Raw genomic sequence first — 11,380 nt, forward strand, 5'->3', positions numbered from 1 at the left:
TTTTGAGACGCGCAACATTTTTAGTTTTTAGACGTTGAACACATATAGTGTTATATATTTCCCGCGAGGTCGTCTCGCTAACGGCGAAATTATAGACAGTAGCTTAATAGCACCTAAGATCAAAATCTTATGTTACTTTAAATGTGCGGCAAAGGTAAAGGCGAGCTTACTACCCACTATAACACCTGTTGTGTTTCAGTTTTATATTAAAGTAATAATTGAACGTTCTCTAAATCAGTCAAGTGCCGTCCTAAGTGGTCTCGACTAAGTGACACGTAAATATGGCTTTAGGTTGTTGAAGGGCATGGCATGCCAGTCGTTTTCCCTATTTAAAGCCCCCTTTTTTCGCTACCATCACCACATCTGGATCTGCCTACCCGGACCTTCAGCTGTAAAAATGATGCTCGCTCTGCTGTGCTATGTGTTCGGTATGTACTGTGAATGCATTTTATAACCATTCCCTTTTAAAATTAATTATTCAAAACAAGAAAATGTGAGTATAATTATAATGACATTAGTCTGCTAGTATGTTAAGGAACATGGCATGTTATGTACCAAACTTGATATAGTGAAAACAGTGTTATTGAAATAGATTTATTCCAGTTCAGCAAGCTATTGGTTAGACTTGTTTTAACAATGTTTATATTTCTGTAATATTCACATAAGTCGGTTCATTGAATGGTTGTTTGCGTTATTTTTATTTTAAAAACAATGGTATTCAAATATCGGACTCGACATGAATTAAATTACGTCACGCTTATTGTCCCCTACCGGTTTCACCGGAGGGGACTTATGGTTTGCGCTCTGTGCGTCTGTCTGTGAGTCTGTCTGTGAGTCTGTCTGTCACACTTTTCTGGATCCTGCGTTAACTTTAAAAGTTCTTCATATTTTGTCATGAAACTTGAAACATGGTCGAATGGCAATATGGAGATTATGCACGTCTTTTCATTTTGTTCCTGCGTCAAAAATTCTGGTTGCTACAACAACAAATATATATATAAAAATCTGACAATGGTGGAGCAGGTAGGGGACATATATTGCTTGGCAATAATCTTATTTTATTCTGATCCATGTCTGAAATATCAAAAATCAATAAGCAATAAGCTGTAATTCTCTATATAATGCTCATTCAAGACAGAATAAATACTCTGCAAAAATTTAATCGCGTACAATATTTCACATAGATAATGCATAATTTGTTCGTCACGAACATTTTACGATCTCGTGAATATGTTTAATTACGATCGACAAATGAACTTGTTGTGTTTCTATTGGCAACCCTCGCCATTCTATTCAGAGCCTCTTGCGATATATACAAAACTATAGGGCAGTTACTTGATATTTCTCTGTATGTGAATTGTTTGAATTGCATGCCGCTCCAGCCGTGGCTTCGGCCCTGAACTACCTGGAGGACCCAAACAAGATCTCAAGCCGCATCATCAACGGTGCAGAGGCAACCCCTGGCGAATTTCCCCACCAGGTGACGCTGCTCAGAAATGGCTACCATATGTGCGGGGGCTCCGTGATTTCCAACGAATGGATCCTTACTGCAGCCCATTGCGTTGAGGGACAGTAAGTCTGTTTTGTCTTCTGATAAATTATATGTGAAGCATATTTAATAGCAAATATAACCGTACATACGTAGCATGAAGCAGTTCAATGTGAAAGCGTATACGCATGAAACGGCCAGGAAATTACCAAAAATAAAGAAACTTGCTTATAAAAAAAAAATAAAATAAAATAAATAGAAAGAAAAAGAAAGAAAGAAACTTGCTTAATAAAAATTTAACAAAATTAAAGAAACTTGCTTTATAAATAAAAATAAAATAAAATAAAGAAAAATAAAGAAACTTGCTTGAATTAAGATTTATCAAAAATAAAGAAACTTGCTTAATAAATTATAATAAAATAAAATGAATAAACATAAATAAACTTGCTTCATGCTTCGAGCAGAAGCTTTGCGAGTACGAACCCTGTTGTATTCTAATGCTAAACTTATGTTTGGTTCCCAGGACTGCGTCCAATCTGGCCATTGTTGCCAACCTGCACTCGTTCTCTAACCCTGGATCCAGCTATCACTACTTCTACATCTCCCAGATTATCATGGTAAGTACCGACTGTCCGTGCCTCTGTGGCTCCTAGCTGGTCTTAACCCATTAATGCCTAGCGTCTAGAAAAAAGGCCTTGGCAAACAGTGTAGACCCAGATGAGACGCTGCATGATGCAGCGTCTCATCATAGTCTGCGCTGTTTGCTTAAAGGAATTTCTGTAAGAAATATTCTAAATATAGAATTAAATATACTAGACATCCCTAATTTTGGATATAAATTGATCCAATTTAGAAGAATGGGAGAGTCCACTAGGCATTAATGGGTTAAAGTCTGTTCAAGCTGGTAACTGCTGTCAGTGATATTCTATACAGTGATATACAAATGTCTTTATTGATATCGATACGATGGCAACTTGAAATGACCAAAGACCTTAAATTTATACCGGGACCAGACTCTCAGCGGACGCATTATATTATAAACTTACAACTTGAATTGTGGGGAATGTTCTTGCTACTTAAGGCTGTGTAACTAAACATGAAGTTGAATTAAATCTTGCACACTATACTGTTATGGCGTCCTGTGTTAAAGCTTTTGTCACGTACAATGTAAACGCATTAACATAATTATATAAATTACAATTATGATCTTTTGTTGACACTTTTTCGTTAACATACGTTATAGTCAAGAGATAGGATATAGTCAAGAGAGGTAGAGAACATTGCATGGCTATCTGCCTCATAAGGCGATTCGTGGGAACATCATTTTGGATGCAGGTGGTTAAATTTTAGATTAAACCACGCCATCCACACGTTTCGAACAAAATGTTACAATGTGAATTAAAAACACTATTTCATGAAAATGCAGAAAGTTGAATGTTATGTTTTCACATTTGGTACCCCTCGCAGATTATCAATAATCCGATGTTTGACGGAAAATGCCGTGAATGTACGATTGATGTTTTCAGCACCCTCAGTACGGGGTGGGGAGCGGCGCTTATCCGAACGACATCGCCCTCATTCGCCTCAACAAGGTGTCCACACCCGTCGACATCTCGGCCATGGCGATTCCAATCGCTAAGGACCTGAATGACAAATTCGCCAACGCGCAATGCGTTATCAGCGGCTGGGGAGTCACCGGTACGCACTCCTGGTTTAACCCTTTGCATGCTGGAAAAGGTGTCGTCTGCTAAATTGTCGTCTGATGAATTTCTAAAATTAGCATTTTCTTCGATGTTTTTTTCAAAGAATACTATCAGAATAGCAAACAGTTTGGATCCAGATGAGACGCCACGTTCTGTGGCGTCTTATCTGGATCCAAACTGTTTGCAAAGGCCTTTAAAATTCGGTTCCAGCGCTGAAAGGGTTAAATGGCTTTGGGATGTCAACCTACGCAAATTCATGTTTTTTTGTAATGCATAGGTATTCAAATGCTGCTCATTTCACGTTTGAAATTTTTCGTTTGTTATATCCTGATGTCCAGCCAAAGTGGTATAATGCTTACCTTTCTGCGTTTATATCTGAAGGAAATGATGTCTATGGAAAAAGTTCATGACGACCAATCGTGTACTTGAATTATATGGTTTAGCAGATCTTAATATTATGCTTATTTGTACAACTGCGTTTTTTCCCCACAAATCACATTTAACAAACTTCTTTCTCTTATTTTTTTTTCTTCATACAACTATCGAACAATACAGCTGGGGAGTCACCGGTACGCACTTTTGGGATGTCAACAGATGCAAATTCATGTTTTTTAATGCAAGCGTTTTTAAATGCTGTTCATTTCACGTTTGCTTTTTTATATCCTGATGTTAAACCATTTGTTGCTGTGTTGTTCTTGTTGTTTTTTACTTTCCGCTGCAAGGTCTCTGAAAGATGTATGTAAAACAAATGATTTGTTAAAAAAAGTATGCATACCGACCAACCGTGTACTTTAAACCGCGTTTAAGTCCTATTTAATAAACGCACATTTAATAGTCTCAACATATTTCAGTCTTCATACAGCTATCGCACAAAAAGCGGAAACTTTTCTTTGTCGCGAGTAAGAAACATTAACTTGTACAGACAATAATACAATTAGCTTGTGTCGCTCCCATTCAGAAAGCGGCTCGGGGTCAAACGTACTCCTGAAGGCCGATGTGCGCGCATACCCGCACACGGAGTGCCGCACCGCGTGGGGCACTAACAACATTGTGGAGAGCGCTCACCTCTGTGTCAAGGGCGAGTCGACCGCCGCAGGGTCCGGCTCGTGCAACGTAAGTTAAACAACTGATATTGAGTGTTCCTACCGAATGCACTGACAAACGTAATTGTCGTAGTTAAAGTCATGCTTTCTTACACTATTGTTCTAACTGTATGGGTCGTGTAGATTTAAGTCTTATAAAAACATGTAATAAAATCAAGTGTCGTTGACCTTTGAGTTGTCCGTTTTGCAACCAATACTAATATCTCATTATTAAAAGTTTTATTTTATTTTATTTTTATCCATATCGAGTGAACACAACATATGCCAAGTAGCTTCTAAGGCGTTCGTTTGATTATTTAGTGAAGATGGGGTTTTGAACATGACTTCTTTTTGTACATACAGCATGCACATCTTGAGCACCATATTCAGTTCTTACCCGAGAAATGTAAATTATTACCGCATGTTTATCGGGCAAGCATTTTTCCGGCAATCATTTGTAAAAAGAGATGATTAGTATTAGTGTTTATATGGAATACACGCATGTGCATATGGGCGAAGGGATTGTTTGCCATACGCACTCATTGTTAATTTTATACATTGCAATTATTTCAGTATAATGTAAATAATTGATTCATACCTTGATTGTGACTAAGAGTTCTATTAACCTATCTCTGTGTATGAATTATGAGTATTAATTAATAACCAAGTATTTTGCTCGTTCAACCTGAATAAGAGTGCGAAAACAAGGGGAAGGCGTTCATAAAATACACATCTTAGTGAACCACCGGCACTTGAGGTGCCTCTGAAACTTATCTTAAATGCGTTCACTTACCAGATATTGTTATGCATACAGGGCGACAGCGGTGGACCACTCGTGTGCAAGAACGTGCTTGCGGGCGTGACGTCATGGGGAAGAAGCGGATGTCACGTGGGTGGCACAGTGACGCACCCGAGCGTGTACGCACGTGTCAGCACGTACGCCAGTTGGATCGCGACCACGTGCGGTGGTTGCGTGTAGACGAGAGTCACGTGTTGCCGACCATTATCGACGACCTCGCAACTTCTGTAGACGTATACGACAATAAAGCATTATAAAAAAAATAGCGTCTTATTAAATGTTGTTTTATGTTGTTTCAGCGATTGTATGGATTGTTGAAATCACTAAATATAATGTAATCAGGTATTCCGATGAATATACAACATGTTAAAATACACACTAATAAAAGGTCTGTTGAGTTTACATACACTACATTAATATATTGATTTGTATAATACGTTTTCATCAAAAAGTTTATCATCAGAACATTTATGAAAAAGTATCATCATGATCGAGTAAACAGTTTGTAAAACGCTCCACCCCTTTCTTGCAACTATGTCATTCAACGTTTTTTGAAAACGGGTAGTTTTGAACAATCTTCTAAGCAATTTATACGATGACTAGTAAAAACATTTGATAGTTAGACTGTCCACACTTTAACTTCAGCAATACAAGGAAAACTGTGAGGTATCAAACACATTTTTCTTAGCAATTTTAATTTAAATTGGCAAAAGTACCCGATAGATTTCCCTAAAGGGAACTAAATAAGGATTGTGATATTCAAACTGGCCCGATCCCTGGTGTAGATTTACAGTACACATTTTCCTAACATGCTGCATGAAAGAGCGAACACGTGACGTCTAGAGTGTTCACAACCTTTTTATTTACTTAACTTGCACATAACCAAGTTGTAAGGTACTAGGGGATGTGTGGTTTATGTTGTACCACTGTCATCGTCGGTTTGTATTTGTCCGGAGCATATCTCAAAAACTGAAAGAGGTATCGACTTGTAACTTCACTGTTAGGTAGCTCGTATGAGCCGTGTTCTAAGAAAACTGAGCATAATGCATGTGCGTAAAGTGTCATCCCAGATTAGCCTGTTCAGTCCGCACAGGCTAATCAGGGACGACACTTTCCGCCTAAACTTGATTTTCGGTAAGGAGGGACTTCATTGAAACTGAAAATACCATTAAAGCGGAAAGTGTCATCCCTGATTAGCCTCTGTGGACTGCACAGGCTAATCTGGGACGACCCTTTACGCACATACATTAAGCCCAGTTTTCTTAGAACAAGGCTCTTATTGTGCGATACCCAACAACACTGAGTCTTGCTCTCATATTGTCATAGTCATTGTATTTTCTAATTTTTCGTTTTTTTTTCACCGGAGCATTTATTGATAATAATCATATACATGTATATATTTATGTCAAACTTCTTAGGTAATTTTATGGAATGTAGCGGATTTGCAATTGCATCTAAAACAACACTCTTGATTTTTATAGTAACTGCCCTATGTCAGAAAATGATCAAAATAAGCATTCAATAAAATGTATATAACGTTTCGTAGCCCAGGCGAAAACCGATTAATGTACACAATACATGCGTATGGGAAATATTCATTTTGTGTAGAGATGAGTCAAAGTGAATGTACAACGTATGACTTAGTTGATTTCGTGAACCAAACGCTTTTCATTTACTTTAGACTTTAGTTCCGATCGAAACTTGCGAGCTAGGTACGTCGAGCAGCTTTACCTGTGCGATATAAGTTTTTCATCAAATAAAAAGAGATGTATTGATAAAAGATAGAATATATATATTTCTATTCCTTTATAAAATTAATAGTTGTTATTCGGAACCCTCCAGTCTTGGGGTTCTCCGATATTTGAGCACGCGCGGTAGGTACAAACAAAATGCTGACTAGCATATTTTAAAAGAGAGCGAATCAATAATTCTCTTATCGCTGAATAGTAAACACCACTTTTTCTGCTCAAACGTTCGTTATAGTTGATACAAAATACCATGATTAAATCATTTTTCTTTAAATTAACTAATCTCGATCGTGTTTAATTTGTAAGAATACTATGTAACACGATATAATGCTGCATGTACATGTACAGCTTCGGTCACGTAAGTATGTCATTGCATATACTGGGCATACAGTTTTAATGGAAGTTTGTCAACGAAACTACCAAGACATTGACTCCATCGTATATATATTATGCTATTCAAATATATTTAAAATCATACAGAAAAGTACCAAACAACAAAAACTTACTATCCTAAGTCAATTCGTAGTACAAGAGCTAATATACTACTCACAATTTGCTAAGGATCACTTTTTATATTCACATTATCTTCAATTTTTTGGATTGTGTTCATTTTAAATTGTTATTTTGCAGGTTTTGATATTAGAATGTGTGTTGTTGATTTTATTTGTATGTATTGATTTATCATCGATGCGTGACGCAGGCGGAATTAAGCTATGGATGAACTTCAATTTACACATACTATAAAAAGTGATCCTTAGCAAATTTTGAATAGTATATATATCTCGTTCCATATCAGTTGGATTTATATGTCCATTGATATAACTCTATTGTGAGGGTTTTCTTAATCAAATCTGAAAAGTAAAGAAAATTATTCGCTAAAGACTATGACTTACAGATAAGAAGGCACACCAATAACGAGCTTTACCATTCATTACTTTTATTTGCTATATCTATAAAGCATGCCGACAAAACAAGAACACGAATAATGTTTTTCAGAAGAAATATTGCATATGTAAAGCCGTTTGTATAGGTTCCTTCATTACCATACAGCTGACAAAGTCAGTTTTTCATGCCTTTTAAGGATGTTAGCTACTGAACCCATTCGTATCGGCGGCTGTACATCTGAACGGTGTATTTAGACTTTAATCCCGTATTTAACTTCTGACATACATGTATATCAGTGTTATATTTGTTATGTGTAATTATTAATAAAAATTGTAATATAATAGCAACAAAACACTAGAATTTTGACATTTTCTAAAAGAAACTCTCTGTCGTTTAAATACTTATTATCCACTATTGAATGGGAAGCAAATCGGATATCGACGTTACTGGTCATTACTGTATTAATGACAATGTTTGTACCTCCCGCGCGCGCTCAGAAATCTGAAAAACCCACAGCGCGCGAGTTCCGAATTAAATATATTCTTATGTTTGCACATGAACTCAGTCATAACCGTTGACAGGTACATATTAATCGCCAAATTGCCAATTCAAGTGCATGTAAATATACGGATGAACGCTAGTATTGAAGAAATACACTCAGCGATGTCTTGTTCACATAACATTTACATTCTAAACCCATTTAGTGTTTACCATTATTGATCGATATATTCATTTCAGGGTTTGTACGCTTAATGCGCGCACAATAGGTATATAGTTCATATTTACTCAATCCGTTAGATTACTTAGATGGCGGTAAACACGGACGAAGGATTAACTGAATGTGTTCAACTCTGTACAATTTTTAAAGTACATTATGTTATGCTTTTACTCTGGGAAATATTACTGAATATCTTCTATTTCCAAGCCAGGATCTTACACAATTTGTGTGCGCATTAAAACAAAATATATCCAAATTAACAAAGAAAACATGATGTCCGTTAAGTGCTTTGAACTATATTGCAATGTGCTGTTATTTATTTTCGTCGTTCGTTGCCTGGCGTTCACACCATGGATAGGTGAACGAAGCAATTTGTTGTGTTCCGAAGTTTGTAAGACAGACAAAGATCCTGAACGGTGTTGCGCGTGCAATGCGGAGCCATGCTGGGAGCTTAAACGAAAGAATGATTCGATAACATGCGCAGATACTATCAGCCAACTTGCGGTAGAAAGAAGGGATTTAAAAGGAACGAGACAACTTATAAACGTTCAGAATACAACACTTTACGAGATAATATACCCAAATGAAGGACTTGTCGGTCTTCCTGAGAACCTCTGCGAGTATAACGACACTGTTGTAAAGATTGACTTTCGGAATAATAAATTACGCGATATTAACAAGATTAAGTGCATGCGAAAGCTCGACACCTTACATTTAGATAACAATTGGATTACAGAAATTAAAAACGACACTTTTCAACTCATGAAGAATCTCCGAGTGTTGACTTTGTCCAACAATACGGGAATCGCCAGACTACCACCTAATGTTCTGAACATCGGAGCTCATAATATATTTAAGGTAGATTTAACATTAAACAATTTTGACGAAATCGACATTACAAATGTTTTTCGACCTGGAACATTTTGCGAAATTAACTTTTCAAACGGGCATGTTGAAAAATTTACAAATGAGCACAACTTTGCCTTTCAGGAAGGCTTTAAATATGGACCTGGGAATCTTTTGCTGCAGAATTGTGGTGTACAAAGTTTTGTTAACTTCTCACATTTTGGTGTAGATTATAAAGATATTGCACGCTATGTTTACGGGAAACTGTCTATTGACAACAGTTCATTCTATTGCGACTGCAAACTGTTCCCTTTCTTTAAAGACGTCGAAAGCTTTCCTACATATTGGTTGGAGATGAATGGACTTTATGGATTCGTATGTAACTACCCAGACTCGATGAGAGGGGTCAATCTTCACACACTGCTCGAAACAAAACGTCTAGAGCAGCTGACATGTCCGCTGGAGGAATGTCCTTCGTTTTGCACATGCATCGATACTCCGTCGGAAGGACGAGTTTTAGTAAATTGTTCCAATAAAGGCCTGACGGAAATTCCGGACGAAATGCCATTCGGCTATTGGGGTAATAGCAAAATCGAGCTTTTGATAGCTAACAACAGTATTATTGAAATACCAAACAGAAATTACTTATCGCGGTTAATCAGCGTCCAAGCTCAGGGTAATTACATCGCACATATAGACTCAAATGCTATCCTGGAATTAAATGCCGTGATTAACATTGCAAATCAAACATTACATTTTCTTCAGTCGTATTATTCAACACAAGATCCAAATAAAATAACATTTGGAGACCATCCTGTCGAATGTACTTGTGAAAACTTGTGGATAGGCGACTGGATTAGAACCAATAATGCATTTGGTCGACTGTGGTGTCAAACGGGAGCACACGGAAAAATTCGAGCTGAAGAAGTGACCGATCAGCTATTGTCGTGCCATTTCAGTGCGATTTCTTTGAGCTTTGTTTTCCCGTCCGTTAGTATTATTGGAAGTTTGTTACTGCTTATGATTTTATATTGCATATTTCGTTACGAGTTCTTGCTTTTATATCGCAAATACGTTAAAAGAAAGAATGGTGTTTCGGCCGAAATGTTCGACGTTTTCATATCTTGTGTAGAAGAAGATGACGAAATATTTCTGTTTGTGCAAAATTTCATACGCCCGATATTGCTAGATGAGCAGTATTCAGTCGTAACATCTTGGAATGACATCATGGTTGATATAGAAGACCGTGACAAACTGGTAGTGGAGGCCGTGAGCAAATGTCGAAATTACGTTATTGTGCTATCGAAAACCTACGGTCGCGACTACAATACAACATGCGAATTTGACGCAATATGGAAAAGGTTTAAAACAGATGCAACAAGACAAATTATCTTGATAAATATAGGGTACGACGTACCGGCTGACAAAAACGGCAGACGTATCCGAGCTGTTAAACGGATCCACAAGGAACTGACGTTTCTCGACAAGGATACTCGGATGATCGAGCGCTTGAAACGTCGTCTTGGAAACCCAAGTGCTTGCCGACCAGTGTCACCAAACGATATACTCGACGTCGCATACAGCGAGCAAACGCCATCCTCGGATTCGGAAACCAACGATGATGACCACTCGCACAGCGAAGCGTTTGATTATCCCGCCAACAAGCATGCGGATTCAGAAAATACCATGATTGATTCGACAAAACGGCATGTTTTAAAGAAACACAGATCGGTGTTCGAACGTCTTTCGGACACAACACATTCTTCATGTAATTGTCAATACCGCAAATGTTATCTTCACAACAATTCTTTTTAATTCTCGTGAGATGGCAATCGATCATTAAATTACATTTTTGTCAAAAAGTGATATTCTGCTTGTTTGCATACGTTTTGCAATCGGCCAGTTGTAATGTTTTATATTGAAAAATGGTCGAACACGATGTAATTGTAATAACAGTATCCTTAATAACAAGTCAAACCCCAAGGTGTTTGGAAAGCTTATAAATCAGCTAAAATCGCACAATAATAAGCAGTGCAGTTTTTAGACGATGACTTCATATGCGTATTATTATCTTGCCTATCTGTTTGAATTTCATGTAATGTGTATGCAA

At 37.3% G+C, this 11,380-nt stretch overlaps 2 protein-coding genes across 2 annotated transcripts; both read left to right on the forward strand.

The window, feature by feature from the left end:
• Positions 1–338: 338 nt before the first annotated feature.
• LOC127860326 (chymotrypsinogen A-like) lies at positions 339–5,349 on the forward strand. The gene is made up of 6 exons (XM_052398334.1): positions 339–428; positions 1,383–1,572; positions 2,013–2,106; positions 3,016–3,187; positions 4,151–4,305; positions 5,089–5,349. The coding sequence occupies exons 1-6, from the start codon at positions 398–400 to the stop codon at positions 5,251–5,253; spliced, it is 807 nt and encodes a 268-aa protein (XP_052254294.1). The 5' UTR covers positions 339–397; the 3' UTR covers positions 5,254–5,349.
• Positions 5,350–8,462: 3,113 nt separating this feature from the next.
• On the forward strand, positions 8,463–11,138 carry LOC127860320 (uncharacterized). The gene has a single exon (XM_052398327.1). The coding sequence runs from the start codon at positions 8,695–8,697 to the stop codon at positions 11,083–11,085; it is 2,391 nt and encodes a 796-aa protein (XP_052254287.1). The 5' UTR covers positions 8,463–8,694; the 3' UTR covers positions 11,086–11,138.
• Positions 11,139–11,380: the final 242 nt, after the last annotated feature.

This window comes from Dreissena polymorpha, chromosome 15 (assembly GCF_020536995.1).
Source record: "Dreissena polymorpha isolate Duluth1 chromosome 15, UMN_Dpol_1.0, whole genome shotgun sequence".
Classification (NCBI taxonomy): Eukaryota; Metazoa; Mollusca; class Bivalvia; order Myida; family Dreissenidae; genus Dreissena; species Dreissena polymorpha.